A 17,733-nucleotide genomic window follows, 5' to 3' on the forward strand; every position below is an offset into this window, starting at 1 on the left:
CGCATCCATTTTTCTACATTTCTCCGATTTTATCTATAGCTGGAAGAAGCTGGAATATCGACTCTTATCGCATAATAATAATAACACTGAAAAATGGGGGAAAGTTCTAGCTGGTTTCCATCGGTATATTTCTATTCGTTATATTCGTTATGTATATATGATGTAATCGATTGGCTTATTTCTATCCCATCTCACGAACTCTAGAGTGCGAGTTCACGGTTTTTAAAAAAGATATAATAATGATTTCAACATCCGCCCGAAGCGGATGAATGGTAACCCCCTACACCGAAAAAAGTTTTCCTATTGAACATGCATCTCAGTTTTGTCCAAACCATCGATATCAGGAAGTCAAGAGCTGTGCTGTAACAGAGCCCAATGACCTACCATAATTGAGGCAGGAAATAGAAGAAAATAGAAAATCAATTTGAAGCATGTAATAATATGCGTTATTCGCTGTACGAAAATCGGTATACTTTTTACAGGAAATGAAGCTTGTCGAAACCTTTGTAGTGTGTGCGCGCATATTAATCGCGCCTGCAGCCGAGTTGCTGTACATACAGTAGTTGTAGTTCAAACAAATTAATTGCAGCCTTATATACACATCGTCTTATCAATGTTGGTTTCCATTGTGTAACAAATAAAAAACAGGATGTTTTATATATACGACAGGAAGAATTTCTTTATATAAAACTGCTGCACACGAGCAGATTGGTTTTCTGGGCTGTCAAGAATTTTGACAGATTTCATCGCCATAAATTTATTAGCGTTTCTCATCCGGATTTGCTGTATAACGACGGCAGCAATTTCCGTTTTAAAAGAAAAAAACATCCGGCAGCCGAAGAAGTAAAAAGACTTGGCGATTGTTTATAAAACATATTATAAATGTCTTCTTTTTTAAATGAAATCTTGTCGCGGTCGCCGGTTGGCAATAAAAGAAGAGTTTCGGATCGATGCGGATGCGTCTGTCCCATCCGTCCGGTTTAAATATCCGATGCTACACATGTCGGTCAATGTCGCTTGCGCACATTCATCAAAGATTCTGACTCTCTGAATGCATTGCGCGCCCCATTTACCGTTCGTCGTACATATATAGCAGCCTATATTTAGCTGCGGCTCCTACTCCTTCGTGCCCTCTTATGGATTCTTCATCAACTAACTTAACTTGTTTAGCTGAAGATCTCTTTGCGGGACTTGGTAACCAAGGCGACCAAGTCCCCCCAAACATCCGCCACTCAAAATGCTAAACTAGAAAATGAAATGATAACATCCGCCGATTTGCATTTATTCATCCGTCAATCCATTATAATAGCTGCAGACGCGCTGAATTATTTCTATGAAAATAACTTTTGGTGACGAACGGGAGAAAGGCCAAAGAAAAGAAAAATAAAGTCACGAAATCGTGAGAAACAGTTTGCGCTGTGTTATCAATAATTTCCTTTTTTAAGTTGTTCAATTCTTGACTGCTGAAACAAAAGCGCATTGTTCGTTCGGAAAGCTTTTCAGCTTCTCTCCGAGAAAGTTACTGACTGCTGCGGAAAGCCTCAGACTTGTCACAATTGAAAAATAATACAAAAAAAAAAGAAAACGGATGAAAGTTTTCAGCGAGTTATTATAATCTCTCTATCCATCATACCCGGGCTCTTAGCTGGAAAAAAAAAGAGAGTGAAAGTTCTATGCTGAATTGAAATATGCATTTTATATGGTATAGTATACCTGGGCCTCGACCTTGAGCTTTCTCATTGGCGGATAAGCAGCTTTACCTTGAAAGGGGAGAGCTTGTCAAACAGCCGTTTTTAAAATAAGATACACTGGTGCATGAAAATATAATAGGCCTACTTATTACCCCACACATGTCCAAAGAAATCTCCCTGCTGAATTGCCGTGTCCTTAATTTGGCTTGTACCTTTTCAAAAATAATACGAGTTGACGTGTGCTCCGAGGTTGAAATTCGAAATCGCAATGGATGAGATGGCCTGCAATTTGCTTATTAGCCAGAAAGTTGAATTCCCCCGGAATTAACCTACTTTGAGTTCGAGTGCCTCTGCTGCGAATTTGCGCATCGCAATTTCCAGTGTTCTTCTTACAAACATCCCGTTATATTTGCAGCCCGCGTGAAACGTACGCTCTCAACAGCACTAGGTTAATAGATTGATATTTTGGCAAGGTCCGTCAGCGGTCAAATGCTTATGTATATGTGCGCCATTCTATTCGACAGTCAATTCGAAAAGAGCGGGGGGCCTGAGTTCTATTCTTTTGTGAAGAGAGCACGGACGTTTATATTATAGTACCACGGAGGAGGAGTTTCAAAATGAGGACACGGAGGGGAACCTGCACACGAAGAGAGGGAGACCTTGCATGCGTTTTTCTTCCAAATTCCCATGGTCCCAGCTTTTTCTTTTACGTGTATTTTGTATTATCAACCAAGGGTATATAAACCTGTGAACAACAACCCAAAACGAGTTAGTTTACTTTGAGTTGGCCTCCCCCCCTGACGAAAAGGGACGTTTCGGTTTCCTTTTAAAAATTTGAGTGTCGTATTTTTATTTATACCAAGACGTCAGCAGTGAAAGGTTAAACGTCAAGGCGACTGGCAAAAACAAAAAACAAATAATAAATTCGATCTTCTCCAAGCGTCTCCGGTTGCTCCCGCCAGTTGATCGCCGTTCTTCGCAAGCGACGGATCCCGCATCAATATAAATACCCGAAAATGTTGCCCAACGCTAATCAAAAGTATCCCTTGTGCCAGCAATTCGGTTTCAGCTACGATCAACCCTACGACTTTGCAGTATTTTCGGTAAGTTTGCTGACAATTTATATATCGCCTTATATAAAGTTAAACGTACCTTATCTTTTCGATAAATAGTGGCAGCAGTCGAAGCGGGATCAAGTGTCGGGACCTTACATCGTGTATCGATTTTTGGCAGCCGCTCTTTTCTTATCGGTGGTCGTTTATTGCGGAGCCAGGAGCAATCATCCGGAATATTGGCTCATCTATCTCAGCCACATTGGTCTCATCCTGCAAACTTTGCATTTGGCGTTAAGTGCCGCTGTGCCAGTACAACTTCTTTTGTTGTCCCATAGAGGTACCGCATAATATCTGCATAGATAGCACGTTCAATATTATACCTATACAGAAAACATACAACAACCGCGCCAACATTGGCAATCGATTTCTTTTTTTTTTTCAGGACAAGTCGATAGCAACAACACGACGCTCTTGAAGTTCTCCTGGTTCCTGTACAACATAACGAATTTACTCAGTTTGCTTATTTCAGCTGTTTTCTGGGCCGTCCTCTTTGTTCCAGGTCAGTCTTGCGCATATAGTCCGCCAATTGACTTTATTTCTTTTATTCTAAAAATTTTGTCAATTTCTTTGGCAGGACGAGGATTGAAAGACAAGGACATCCTAGTCCACGCGCTAAACAGTATCATGTCGATTTGCGACATATTTATCAGCAAGAGACCTTGCCGAATGTTGCACTTTCATCACTCGTTCGCCGCTTTAGGACCGTACGTCGTGTTCAGTGCCATCTATTGGGCGGCGGGAGGTCGGAGAGAAAACGGACTCTCTTATATTTACCCGATCCTCAATTGGGAGAATCTCAGTTTGACCGTTCCGTTTGTCTTGGTGGGACTGACGATCGGTTTGCCACTTGTCCACGGTGTCATCTGGTCTCTGCATGTGTTGAGAGATCGTGTGATTCAATGCGCTAGAAAATTCGACGAGCAGAACGACTATTACCAAAGTCGCTGGAATCCTGCTTTCGTCCTGGATGAGACTGGGGATGCAAACAGCGCAATAGTGATTAAAGCCTAAATCCTAAAATATCCATTAAATGCCAATCTATAAAGAGTATCGATATTATAAATTTTGTGCAACTTGGTATCGTTCCAATTATTTCAATGTGCTGCTATTTTGTTTCCATGATAAAGAACCAAGCTGTTTGTTTGATCTTCACCTTACTAGAAAATTGCATTTCTATTGTTATTGTAAAATAGGCTGCCATTCTGACGAATCGACAACATCTTTTACGTTTCAGTCGGTTTCAGTACTATAAACTGTGTGAAAATCGTTGTAATACATTTGTGTCAATCGTATATGTGTTTCGAAATAACCGTTAGCGCAATATAACAATTTTCTCATTCGTAGCCTACTTTACGCGTGCGTCCAGCAAAAACGGGAAAAGGCAATTATTTTATTCACAACAAAATAATACCAAGCTTTTTGGCCTTTTTCCAATATTAGTTGTTCAATTGTTTTTTTTTGTTTTGTTTTTAAATTCGAGGTGCATACCGGTGCATAATCATTTCAAAGTGTCTGAGTGCATCTTACAAGTTATCCATCTAATGTTTAGTGCTATCATCCATTGTTTTACACATGTATTAAAACGGATGACGAAACGGACGGGGACGGGATATTATATTGTTAACAATAGGTGGTGTTCCAATTTTTGTTAAGTTCCCTATTGATTTAGTATTTAAATAAAATATACGTATATTTATAAAATGTATGCCAAAAATTGATTTGCCGAAAAAAAGAAAAAAAAAAGATATCTCCTTTACCTGGCGCTCTTGTCGTAATAATTTTAGAAAAAAATTTCATTTAGTTCACATCGTCTCTACGGTCATCACGGGTCGACCCTAGACCCGGTGTAATAGGACTAATAAGTCATAAGAGACAATAATCGCATACCACGGTTCGCATTATATTATAACAGTTATTGGCGTGTTCGAGAACCTTTACCGAACAGCCAAGTAACAATCCCATTCGTATACTTGTCCTTTCGGACAATTAACTTCAGGCACCCGAGTTGTAGCACGATATATGGTTCTGAGTCAATCTTATATACTTTTCGTCTTTTCCACAATGAATATAGGTGAACATAGGTAATTACATAGGGTCATAGAAAGGTAATTATACAGAATATGGCGTCTGCGGCAACTAGGTGTGGGAGCAACTATGCTCACCAGGAGAATCGAACTCGGGTACCAAAGTGCCCCGTTCCCCATGCGACGCCTTATTCGACTCACCAACCTGCTCCATCACTTAAACGTGATACGATTAAAAAATAAATTTCACCTTGAACAAAATTGTTGCTCGAAATTTGTTTTTTTAAAATGAACTTTATTAATTATTACTTTATTTGTATCAATGTTGAATTATTACGGGAAAACATGCAACCCTAAGTATTAAAAATATGAATAGACCATTTTAATATTAATGCAATCAAAGTTTTCATTACTGCAACTCTGCAAGATAATAGCTTGGGTTTTTATTGTAAAATTTTCTAACAACATTCAAATAATTTTAGGGAGTTTTTCGTTATTCATTAATAAATTTATGTTTTGATTGACAAAATTTTGAATCCTGTCAAAATTTCCTTGGTGCATCGTCTATCTAGGTATGAGTACTGAGTATGAGACTCAATCATCTTATTTTGGCCATTTTGGACATAAATTTGATGAAACATGGATGTTAGACTGCTCCATATTATAATTTTCTCATACGTACGTGCCGGTACGTGCGTCCCCAAACGGGAAAAGGCTAATATTTTATTCACAACAAAATTATAGCCTACCGAGCTTTTTCCAATATGGTTGTTCAATTGTTTTTTTGTTTTTTTTTTTGTTTTTTTTAAATTCAAGCTGCATACTCAAAGTGTCTGAGTGCATCTTACAAGTAATTCATGCATCTAATGTTTAGTGCTATCATCCATTGTTTTACACACGTAAAACGAACGACGAAACGGACGGAATGTTAAATATAATGTTAACATTTGGTGGTGTTCCAATTTTTGTTAAATTCCCTATTGATTTAGTATTTAAATAAAATATACGTATATTTATAAAATTTATGCGAAAAATCGATTTGCCGAAAAAAAGAAAAAAAAAAAGATATCTCCTTTACCTGGCGCTCTTGCCGTAATACTTTTTAGAAAAAAAATTTCATTTATAGTTCACATCGTCTCTACAGTCATCACGGGTCGACCCTAGACCCGGTGTAATAAGACTAATAAGTCATAAGTGACAATAATCGCATACCACGGTTCGCATTATATTATAACAGTTATTGGCGTGTTCGAGAACCTTTAGCCGAACAGCCAAGTAACAATCCCATTCGTATACTTGTCCTTTCGAACAATTAACTGCAGGAACCCGAGATGTAGCACGATATATGGTTCTGAGCCAATCTTATATACTTTTCGTCTTTTCCACAATGAATATAGGTGAACAAAGGTAATTACATAGGGTCATAACAAAAATGTAATTATGGAGAATGTGGCGTCTGCGGCAACTAGGTGTGGAAGCAACTATGCTCACCAGGAGAATCGAACTCGGGTACCAAAACACCCCTTCCACATAGCGACGCCTTAGTCGACTCACCCACCCGCTACATAAATTTCTTGTGATACGATTAAATTATAAATTTCACCGTATACAAATATGTTGCTCGATTTTTTTTTTTTTTTTTAAATGAACTTTATTTCTATTTTGCTATCAATATTGAATTTTTACGGGAAAACAACCCCAAGTTTACAAAAAATTAATAGACAATAGTAATATTAATGTAATCAAAGTTTTCATTACTGCTTAAGATAATAGCCTGGGTTTTTATTACTGAACGTAAAATTTTCTAACAACATTCAAATAATTTTATAGGGTCTTTCATTAATAAATTTATGGTTTGATTGACAAAATTTTAAATCTTCCATGGTGCATCGTCCACTAGGTATGACTGAGTAATCAATCAAACAATCAAAAAATGGTCGTTTCTTCAAAATCAAATTAAAGCGTCCAAGAGGACTTAAAGTTATTAATTATTAGATGCTGTAATTTTTAAATTCTAATTGGACTTATTTTCGTTTGCGAATGTTGATAAAATATTTAAAAAAAGCTCCCGATACAGCCGCATTGTATACTCGGCAGTCTCAGCCATATTAAGCCTACTATAGTGGACGATGCGCCGTGAAAGATTCCCATCTTGGTCAATGAAAAGAGAAATTTATTAATGAATGAAACACTCTTTTGACATAGAATTTTTTGAATAATGTTTGAAAATGTGGTATAATCACAGAGATAAAAATAATTTTTAATCACTCAAATAAGATCATTTCCAAAATATACAATAACCGTCACGATTGACTCTTGCTGACGAGTTCCGCATACTGCATCCCTTATATAAGCCCCTTCACTCGGCTGAATGAGCATATTACCGCATCTCACCTCATTTTGTTCTGAGAACTTCATAAAACACAACCGTAATTAAGGAAACATTTAGACTTCCAAAATGTCTAATAAAAAACAGCAAGCAGCAAGAAGAAACCGACGACGATTGGCAAAAATGATGATGAAGAAAATGAAAATGACAAGAAAGGATGAAATCAAGTCTATCCGCATGCTAAAACTCTTGTTTCGGCCAATGACTAAATATCTCAGTCCGGCATTGAAACGTTTTCTTTCAAAGCAGTTAGGCGTAAGGATGGTCACATCAGATGACACTCAGTTTCTTCTTTATAAACTTGTCGATTACAACCTTCAAAACGTCTCAAATGGAAGTCTCCAACGGAATGGAAAAAGCATATGTGCTGTCGATAAGATCATCCGACATGCCATAAGAGGACGAAATGTGGTGTGTCATTCCGTATTACCCGAAGTTAAGGCGAAATCCGAGTCCTTTATAACATCCTGGATTAAAGTTGCTCGTTTGATCGGTGCTAAAGACGTAGCTGTGAAGCTACAGGAAACTCGTCAATTCTTGTCTAATAACACCGGAAAGTTCCCAAGAGTACCGAGCCCAGCCAAACGACAGAGGTCGATGGTCAGTATATTCCGCGCGCTAGAATCAGACAAGAAAAGTAATTGGTCAAAGACTAAAGAAATGGCGGCTAGTGCTATCGAAGATGTTTTATTTGACACGATCGCAGAGGATTTTGCAATGCCGATGCGTGATTTCATGACCATCAATCTCAATCTGCTACCATACAACTCCACCGTCGATAGTTACGTCCAATTAAAATTCGCGCTTGCGAAATGCTCTCCAGCGAATTTCGTAGCGCCGGAAGATGGATCTGTATTTGACTTGAGCCACCTCCAAACTGTCATGAATAGTAGGCATGCAGTCATTCATGTGCAACATCGCAACACCTTGCCGAATTGGGAAAAATACTTCAAGAGTTTAATATACGTTTCGCTCGGGATTGGAGCAACCAGATCAGCACGAATGATAAGTCGCATTTACGAGAGCTTACTTGCTGCTAGAAAAGAAGCTAGACGTCAAATTAAACGCGCGCGTTTGCTGCCTCCAATATTGCGCAACCGGCAAAATATCTTCGTCAAAGGTGAAACCGCCAAGATGAACAGTCGATGGCTAGGGCGAAAGAACTCAGGCCGTAAACACCTCACCAAAGGGCCTTCCTCTAATAACAACCAACCCGGAGCCTCAGCATAATGACTTAACGTTCTCGACAAGTCTTATTCATCAAAATTATTGTATTTTCATCATTATGCAGCATAATTCCGTTCTGTGCATGTTCTGCTTATAAATTCGTGTCCTCTGGGCATTCAATCAATAAAATTTCAAAAAACATCTTCGCTATTTAATGTCATGAATAATTGCATTATTTTAATTTAGTATTCGTCTGGATCTCCATCATTCCTGAATTCACTTCCATCCCCCAAAACCTGTATTGTTGACTTTTTGGCTATCAAATAACTATAATTAACTGGATGCAATCTATAAAACCCCATCCAAGGTCTTAAGTAAAGCACGGTAAAGCAATAAGCCAAGGTTAAGGTTTATTTCCTTGGTCTCCACCGCAAGGTTTTGCAAAGCTAAATTACCCAATTGAGGTATAGCCATATTAGCCAATGGATTGCTAATCGCCCAGGGTCTGGAAAATAGTTTGAATGATGTTTTGCTCATGTTACAGACATTTTTAGACATTTTCTCCGTCCGAAAAGTAGTGCGCAGCATTTCATTTCGGATAACAAAATTTGTGGTTTCTTATCGTCAGTTTTATCTCGACTACGAGTAACCTGAGCCCCGTTCAAATCCGGGGAACTTTTGTCTAGCGTAAAGTCGGACTCTTTTGCTATTCGCTTTTCTGTAGCTTAATCATCTGCCCGTAATAGATTTCATCGTGGTAAATCTGTCCAGTGACTACCTTACTTGAAGATTTCGTCATCACTCGTCATGCTATAGACATCTGGTGGTGATGCTGGTTGTTGCGTCATCAAAGATTGGGTCATCACGGCGACGACATCTGGTGGTGGGCATGTTTGGGCATGTTCCATTTTGGGGGAGGAGCCTGTGTTGACACATTGTTGACACATGAATAAGCCCCTCCCCCAAAAGCTTGTTCTTTTATTATATATGGATTTATCCTCAATGTTGACATATTTTTCAATAAAGAGTTTATCGTGAGTTCTGTTTTTACTCTGGTCTCTGGTGGGTGTGTGCCAAGATGAAAACGATTCGACAAGAATTCCGGAAGAGTCAGTTTAATTTTAAACACGATAAGCCCCACGATTTCGCAATTTGGTCTGTAAGTATATCGCTATCTTCTCGACTTCTCCTGATGACTAACAGCTAGTTTAAACGAGGCTTCAACTGTTTTTCCTTGAAAAAGTGGCAAGTGAATCGGCAGAAAATTAACGGCTATTTCATCTTGTATCGATTCGTGGCGGCCGCCTTCTTTCTCTCCGTCCTCGTCGCAAACGGATCGATTAGTACCACCCCCAAATTTTTTTTTATTTATCTAACCAATCTAGGATTCATCATTCAGACTCTTCACTTAGTTGTAAGCCTGGCCATTCCAATCGAACTTCTCTTGCAGAAGGCGAATGACGAAACTGTTGGTGAGAAAACGAAACAAATAGGCCTACTATAAATAGACCCGTCTCACACATCCCATTTGGGTGGGTTTGATTGCACAGATGGCTTCAAATGGACTCTTTTGGCTCGTTTTTCTTGGTTTTTATACAATGTCACAAACTTGCTCTCCATCGCCATCTCGGTCATCTACTGGTTGGCTTTGTTCACACCAGGTATATAATGCTTAGATTTTTACCTCATCGTTGCTATTAATTTATAATAATCTTAAATTTCTCGAACATCATTTCTAGGTTCCGGATTGTCAGCGATGAATTTCCTAGTTCACGGATTCAACAGTATCATGTCCATTTGTGACATCTTAGTGAGCGGCAGACCCTGCCGTTTGATGCACTTCTATCATCCATTGGTCGTCATTTTAGCCAACATTGCCTTCAGCTCGATTTACTGGGCTGCTGGCGGGTTAAACAATGATGGTTCTTCCTATATCTATCCCGTTCTCAACTGGGACAACCTTAGCCTCACAGTTCCCTTCGCGTGATTATCGGTTTATTCATCGCACTGCCCGTCGTCCACACTCTCCTGTGCATGGGCACTGCACAAACTTATAGGGACTACGTGCTACGCAGCAGGATCAAAAGAAAAACCATGGGTCAATCGGTATCTTATGGCCAAGACAACCCAGTATACGAATTATAGCTTGACCGTACGTCGTGTTCAGTGCCATCTATTGGGCGGCGGGAGGTCGGAGAGAAAACGGACTCTCTTATATTCATTCATTTACCCGATCCTCAACTGGGAAAATCTCAGTTTGACCGTTCCGTTTGTCTTGGTGGGACTGACGATCGGTTTGCCACTGGTCCACGGTGTCATCTGGTCTCTGCATGTGTTGAGAGATCGTGTGATTCAATGCGCTAGAAAATTCGACGAGCAGAACGACTATTACCAAAGTCGCTGGAATCCTGCTTTCGTCCTGGATGAGACTGGGGGTGACAACAGCGCAATAGTGATTAAAGCCTAAATCCTAAAATATCCATTAAATGCCAATCTATAAAGAGTATCGATATTATAAATTTTGTGCATTTTGGTATCGTTCCAATTATTTCAATGTGCTGCTATTTTGTTTCCATGATAAAGAACCAAGCTCCTTGTTTGATTTTCACCTTACTAGAAAATTGCATTTCTATTGTTATTGTAAAATAGGCTGCCATTCTGACGAATCGACAACATCTTTTACGTTTCAGTACTATAAACTGTGTGAAAATCGTTGTAATACACTAATACATTTGTGTCAATCGTATATATGTGTTTCGAAATAACCGTTAGCGCAATATGCTCATTCGTACTTTACGCGTGCGTCCAGCAAAAACGGGAAAAGGCTATTATTTTATTCACAACAAAATAATACCGAGCTTTTTCCAATATGGTTGTTCAATTGTTTTTTGTTTTTTGTTTTTTAATTCGAGGTGCATACTCAAAGTGTCTGAGTGCATCTTACAGGTATAATCCATCTAATGGTTAGTGCTATCATCCATTGTTTTTCACACGTAAAACGGATGACGAAACCGACGGGATGTTATATTTTTAACATTAGGTGGTGTTCCAATTTTTGTTAAGTTCCCAATTGATTAGTATTTAAATAAAATATATACGTGTATTTATTAAATGTATGCGGAAAATCGATTTGCGAATAAAAGAAGAAAAAAAAGATATCTCCTTTACCTGGCGCTCTTGCCGTAATACTTTTTAGAAAAAAAATTTCATTTAGTTCACATCGTCTCTACGGTCATCACGGGTCGACCCTAGACCCGGTGTAATAAGACTAATAAGTCATAAGAGACAATAATCGCATACCCACGGTTCGTATTATATTATAACAGTTATTGGCGTGTTCGAGAACCTTTACCGAACAGCCAAGTAACAATCCCATTCGTATCCTTGTCCTTTCGGACAATTAACTTCAGGGATCCGAGATGTAGCACGAAATATGGTTCTGAATCAATCTTATATACTTTTCGTCTTTTCCACAATGAATATAGGTGAACAAAGCTAATTATATGAATGGGTACATATAGAGGTAATTATATAGAATATGGCGTCTGCGGCAACTAGGTGTGGGAGCAACTATGCTCACCAGGAGAATCGAACTCGGGTACCATAATGCCCCGATCATCATGCGACGCCTTAATCGACTCACCCACCTGATCCATCACTAAAATCTGATACGAATAAATTATAAATTTCACCGTAGCTAAACAAAATTGTTGCTCGAAATTTGTTTTTTTAAATGAATTTTATTTCTATTTTGCTATCAATGTTGAATTATTATGGGAAAACAACCCAAGTTTACAAAAAATTAATAGACCATATTAATATTAATGTAATCAAAGTTTTCATTACTGCTTTTTAAGATAATAGCTTGGGTTTTTATAACTGAACGTAAAATTTTCTAACAACATTCAAATAATTTTATAGGGTCTTTCATTAATAAATTTATGGTTTGATTGACAAAATTTTAAATCTTCCATGGTGCATCGTCCACTAGGTATGACTGAGTAATCAATCAAACAATAAAAAAATGGTCGTTTCTTCAAAATCAAATTAAAGCGTCCAAGAGGACTTAAAGTTATTAATTATTAGATGCTGTAATTTTTAAATTTTAATTGGACTCATTTTCGTTTGCGAATGTTGATAAAATATTTAAAAAAAGCTCCCGATACAGCCGCATTGTATACTCGGCAGTCTCAGCCATATTAAGCCTACTATGGTGGACGATCGTGGACGATGCGCCGTGAAAGATTCCCATCTTGGTCAATGAAAAGAGAAATTTATTAATGAATGAAACACTCTTTTGACATAGAATTTTTTGAATAATGTTTGAAAATGTGGTATAATCACAGAGATAAAAATAATTTTTAATCACTCAAATAAGATCATTTCCAAAATATACAATAACCGTCACGATTGACTCTTGCTGACGAGTTCCGCATACTGCATCCCTTATATAAGCCCCTTCACTCGGCTGAATGAGCATATTACCGCATCTCACCTCATTTTGTTCTGAGAACTTCATAAAACACAACCGTAATTAAGGAAACATTTAGACTTCCAAAATGTCTAATAAAAAACAGCAAGCAGCAAGAAGAAACCGACGACGATTGGCAAAAATGATGATGAAGAAAATGAAAATGACAAGAAAGGATGAAATCAAGTCTATCCGCATGCTAAAACTCTTGTTTCGGCCAATGACTAAATATCTCAGTCCGGCATTGAAACGTTTTCTTTCAAAGCAGTTAGGCGTAAGGATGGTCACATCAGATGACACTCAGTTTCTTCTTTATAAACTTGTCGATTACAACCTTCAAAACGTCTCAAATGGAAGTCTCCAACGGAATGGAAAAAGCATATGTGCTGTCGATAAGATCATCCGACATGCCATAAGAGGACGAAATGTGGTGTGTCATTCCGTATTACCCGAAGTTAAGGCGAAATCCGAGTCCTTTATAACATCCTGGATTAAAGTTGCTCGTTTGATCGGTGCTAAAGACGTAGCTGTGAAGCTACAGGAAACTCGTCAATTCTTGTCTAATAACACCGGAAAGTTCCCAAGAGTACCGAGCCCAGCCAAACGACAGAGGTCGATGGTCAGTATATTCCGCGCGCTAGAATCAGACAAGAAAAGTAATTGGTCAAAGACTAAAGAAATGGCGGCTAGTGCTATCGAAGATGTTTTATTTGACACGATCGCAGAGGATTTTGCAATGCCGATGCGTGATTTCATGACCATCAATCTCAATCTGCTACCATACAACTCCACCGTCGATAGTTACGTCCAATTAAAATTCGCGCTTGCGAAATGCTCTCCAGCGAATTTCGTAGCGCCGGAAGATGGATCTGTATTTGACTTGAGCCACCTCCAAACTGTCATGAATAGTAGGCATGCAGTCATTCATGTGCAACATCGCAACACCTTGCCGAATTGGGAAAAATACTTCAAGAGTTTAATATACGTTTCGCTCGGGATTGGAGCAACCAGATCAGCACGAATGATAAGTCGCATTTACGAGAGCTTACTTGCTGCTAGAAAAGAAGCTAGACGTCAAATTAAACGCGCGCGTTTGCTGCCTCCAATATTGCGCAACCGGCAAAATATCTTCGTCAAAGGTGAAACCGCCAAGATGAACAGTCGATGGCTAGGGCGAAAGAACTCAGGCCGTAAACACCTCACCAAAGGGCCTTCCTCTAATAACAACCAACCCGGAGCCTCAGCATAATGACTTAACGTTCTCGACAAGTCTTATTCATCAAAATTATTGTATTTTCATCATTATGCAGCATAATTCCGTTCTGTGCATGTTCTGCTTATAAATTCGTGTCCTCTGGGCATTCAATCAATAAAATTTCAAAAAACATCTTCGCTATTTAATGTCATGAATAATTGCATTATTTTAATTTAGTATTCGTCTGGATCTCCATCATTCCTGAATTCACTTCCATCCCCCAAAACCTGTATTGTTGACTTTTTGGCTATCAAATAACTATAATTAACTGGATGCAATCTATAAAACCCCATCCAAGGTCTTAAGTAAAGCACGGTAAAGCAATAAGCCAAGGTTAAGGTTTATTTCCTTGGTCTCCACCGCAAGGTTTTGCAAAGCTAAATTACCCAATTGAGGTATAGCCATATTAGCCAATGGATTGCTAATCGCCCAGGGTCTGGAAAATAGTTTGAATGATGTTTTGCTCATGTTACAGACATTTTTAGACATTTTCTCCGTCCGAAAAGTAGTGCGCAGCATTTCATTTCGGATAACAAAATTTGTGGTTTCTTATCGTCAGTTTTATCTCGACTACGAGTAACCTGAGCCCCGTTCAAATCCGGGGAACTTTTGTCTAGCGTAAAGTCGGACTCTTTTGCTATTCGCTTTTCTGTAGCTTAATCATCTGCCCGTAATAGATTTCATCGTGGTAAATCTGTCCAGTGACTACCTTACTTGAAGATTTCGTCATCACTCGTCATGCTATAGACATCTGGTGGTGATGCTGGTTGTTGCGTCATCAAAGATTGGGTCATCACGGCGACGACATCTGGTGGTGGGCATGTTTGGGCATGTTCCATTTTGGGGGAGGAGCCTGTGTTGACACATTGTTGACACATGAATAAGCCCCTCCCCCAAAAGCTTGTTCTTTTATTATATATGGATTTATCCTCAATGTTGACATATTTTTCAATAAAGAGTTTATCGTGAGTTCTGTTTTTACTCTGGTCTCTGGTGGGTGTGTGCCAAGATGAAAACGATTCGACAAGAATTCCGGAAGAGTCAGTTTAATTTTAAACACGATAAGCCCCACGATTTCGCAATTTGGTCTGTAAGTATATCGCTATCTTCTCGACTTCTCCTGATGACTAACAGCTAGTTTAAACGAGGCTTCAACTGTTTTTCCTTGAAAAAGTGGCAAGTGAATCGGCAGAAAATTAACGGCTATTTCATCTTGTATCGATTCGTGGCGGCCGCCTTCTTTCTCTCCGTCCTCGTCGCAAACGGATCGATTAGTACCACCCCCAAATTTTTTTTTATTTATCTAACCAATCTAGGATTCATCATTCAGACTCTTCACTTAGTTGTAAGCCTGGCCATTCCAATCGAACTTCTCTTGCAGAAGGCGAATGACGAAACTGTTGGTGAGAAAACGAAACAAATAGGCCTACTATAAATAGACCCGTCTCACACATCCCATTTGGGTGGGTTTGATTGCACAGATGGCTTCAAATGGACTCTTTTGGCTCGTTTTTCTTGGTTTTTATACAATGTCACAAACTTGCTCTCCATCGCCATCTCGGTCATCTACTGGTTGGCTTTGTTCACACCAGGTATATAATGCTTAGATTTTTACCTCATCGTTGCTATTAATTTATAATAATCTTAAATTTCTCGAACATCATTTCTAGGTTCCGGATTGTCAGCGATGAATTTCCTAGTTCACGGATTCAACAGTATCATGTCCATTTGTGACATCTTAGTGAGCGGCAGACCCTGCCGTTTGATGCACTTCTATCATCCATTGGTCGTCATTTTAGCCAACATTGCCTTCAGCTCGATTTACTGGGCTGCTGGCGGGTTAAACAATGATGGTTCTTCCTATATCTATCCCGTTCTCAACTGGGACAACCTTAGCCTCACAGTTCCCTTCGCGTGATTATCGGTTTATTCATCGCACTGCCCGTCGTCCACACTCTCCTGTGCATGGGCACTGCACAAACTTATAGGGACTACGTGCTACGCAGCAGGATCAAAAGAAAAACCATGGGTCAATCGGTATCTTATGGCCAAGACAACCCAGTATACGAATTATAGCTTGACCGTACGTCGTGTTCAGTGCCATCTATTGGGCGGCGGGAGGTCGGAGAGAAAACGGACTCTCTTATATTCATTCATTTACCCGATCCTCAACTGGGAAAATCTCAGTTTGACCGTTCCGTTTGTCTTGGTGGGACTGACGATCGGTTTGCCACTGGTCCACGGTGTCATCTGGTCTCTGCATGTGTTGAGAGATCGTGTGATTCAATGCGCTAGAAAATTCGACGAGCAGAACGACTATTACCAAAGTCGCTGGAATCCTGCTTTCGTCCTGGATGAGACTGGGGGTGACAACAGCGCAATAGTGATTAAAGCCTAAATCCTAAAATATCCATTAAATGCCAATCTATAAAGAGTATCGATATTATAAATTTTGTGGATTTTGGTATCGTTCCAATTATTTCAATGTGCTGCTATTTTGTTTCCATGATAAAGAACCAAGCTCCTTGTTTGATTTTCACCTTACTAGAAAATTGCATTTCTATTGTTATTGTAAAATAGGCTGCCATTCTGACGAATCGACAACATCTTTTACGTTTCAGTACTATAAACTGTGTGAAAATCGTTGTAATACACTAATACATTTGTGTCAATCGTATATATGTGTTTCGAAATAACCGTTAGCGCAATATGCTCATTCGTACTTTACGCGTGCGTCCAGCAAAAACGGGAAAAGGCTATTATTTTATTCACAACAAAATAATACCGAGCTTTTTCCAATATGGTTGTTCAATTGTTTTTTGTTTTTTGTTTTTTAATTCGAGGTGCATACTCAAAGTGTCTGAGTGCATCTTACAGGTATAATCCATCTAATGGTTAGTGCTATCATCCATTGTTTTTCACACGTAAAACGGATGACGAAACCGACGGGATGTTATATTTTTAACATTAGGTGGTGTTCCAATTTTTGTTAAGTTCCCAATTGATTAGTATTTAAATAAAATATATACGTGTATTTATTAAATGTATGCGGAAAATCGATTTGCGAATAAAAGAAGAAAAAAAGATATCTCCTTTACCTGGCGCTCTTGCCGTAATACTTTTTAGAAAAAAATTTCATTTAGTTCACATCGTCTCTACGGTCATCACGGGTCGACCCTAGACCCGGTGTAATAAGACTAATAAGTCATAAGAGACAATAATCGCATACCCACGGTTCGTATTATATTATAACAGTTATTGGCGTGTTCGAGAACCTTTACCGAACAGCCAAGTAACAATCCCATTCGTATCCTTGTCCTTTCGGACAATTAACTTCAGGGATCCGAGATGTAGCACGAAATATGGTTCTGAATCAATCTTATATACTTTTCGTCTTTTCCACAATGAATATAGGTGAACAAAGCTAATTATATGAATGGGTACATATAGAGGTAATTATATAGAATATGGCGTCTGCGGCAACTAGGTGTGGGAGCAACTATGCTCACCAGGAGAATCGAACTCGGGTACCATAATGCCCCGATCATCATGCGACGCCTTAATCGACTCACCCACCTGATCCATCACTAAAATCTGATACGAATAAATTATAAATTTCAC

General features: G+C 38.9%; 3 protein-coding genes across 3 annotated transcripts; all 3 read left to right on the forward strand.

Annotated features, from left to right (window-relative positions):
• Positions 1–2,465: 2,465 nt before the first annotated feature.
• On the forward strand, positions 2,466–4,145 carry LOC124312162 (protein rolling stone-like). The gene is made up of 4 exons (XM_046776660.1): positions 2,466–2,794; positions 2,864–3,083; positions 3,189–3,305; positions 3,381–4,145. The coding sequence occupies exons 1-4, from the start codon at positions 2,708–2,710 to the stop codon at positions 3,815–3,817; spliced, it is 861 nt and encodes a 286-aa protein (XP_046632616.1). The 5' UTR covers positions 2,466–2,707; the 3' UTR covers positions 3,818–4,145.
• A 5,298-nt stretch (positions 4,146–9,443) lies between these two features.
• Positions 9,444–10,373, forward strand: LOC124311964 (protein rolling stone-like). The gene is made up of 4 exons (XM_046776331.1): positions 9,444–9,545; positions 9,630–9,858; positions 9,937–10,047; positions 10,126–10,373. The coding sequence occupies exons 1-4, from the start codon at positions 9,465–9,467 to the stop codon at positions 10,371–10,373; spliced, it is 669 nt and encodes a 222-aa protein (XP_046632287.1). The 5' UTR covers positions 9,444–9,464.
• A 4,727-nt stretch (positions 10,374–15,100) lies between these two features.
• On the forward strand, positions 15,101–16,030 carry LOC124311965 (protein rolling stone-like). The gene is made up of 4 exons (XM_046776332.1): positions 15,101–15,202; positions 15,287–15,515; positions 15,594–15,704; positions 15,783–16,030. Exons 1-4 carry the CDS (start codon positions 15,122–15,124, stop codon positions 16,028–16,030), a joined length of 669 nt encoding a protein of 222 aa, XP_046632288.1. The 5' UTR covers positions 15,101–15,121.
• The last annotated feature ends 1,703 nt before the right edge of the window (positions 16,031–17,733 follow it).

Source organism: Daphnia pulicaria, chromosome 8 (genome assembly GCF_021234035.1).
Source record: "Daphnia pulicaria isolate SC F1-1A chromosome 8, SC_F0-13Bv2, whole genome shotgun sequence".
NCBI lineage: Eukaryota > Metazoa > Arthropoda > Branchiopoda > Diplostraca > Daphniidae > Daphnia > Daphnia pulicaria.

What these genes read in the sequence shown, in the direction of transcription:
- LOC124311964 (XM_046776331.1), top strand. Translation starts at nt 9,465, where the DNA reads ATGAAAACGATTCGACAAGAATTCCGGAAGAGTCAGTTTAATTTTAAA. An exon ending in ACGATTTCGCAATTTGGTCT is followed by an intron (nt 9,546 to 9,629) that starts GTAAGTATATCG and finishes TCCTTGAAAAAG; the next exon opens with TGGCAAGTGAATCGGCAGAA. An exon ending in GGCGAATGACGAAACTGTTG is followed by an intron (nt 9,859 to 9,936) that starts GTGAGAAAACGA and finishes TTGATTGCACAG; the next exon opens with ATGGCTTCAAATGGACTCTT.
- LOC124311965 (XM_046776332.1), top strand. Translation starts at nt 15,122, where the DNA reads ATGAAAACGATTCGACAAGAATTCCGGAAGAGTCAGTTTAATTTTAAA. An exon ending in ACGATTTCGCAATTTGGTCT is followed by an intron (nt 15,203 to 15,286) that starts GTAAGTATATCG and finishes TCCTTGAAAAAG; the next exon opens with TGGCAAGTGAATCGGCAGAA. An exon ending in GGCGAATGACGAAACTGTTG is followed by an intron (nt 15,516 to 15,593) that starts GTGAGAAAACGA and finishes TTGATTGCACAG; the next exon opens with ATGGCTTCAAATGGACTCTT.
- LOC124312162 (XM_046776660.1), top strand. Translation starts at nt 2,708, where the DNA reads ATGTTGCCCAACGCTAATCAAAAGTATCCCTTGTGCCAGCAATTCGGT. An exon ending in TCTTTTGTTGTCCCATAGAG is followed by an intron (nt 3,084 to 3,188) that starts GTACCGCATAAT and finishes TTTTTTTTTCAG; the next exon opens with GACAAGTCGATAGCAACAAC. An exon ending in GGCCGTCCTCTTTGTTCCAG is followed by an intron (nt 3,306 to 3,380) that starts GTCAGTCTTGCG and finishes TTTCTTTGGCAG; the next exon opens with GACGAGGATTGAAAGACAAG.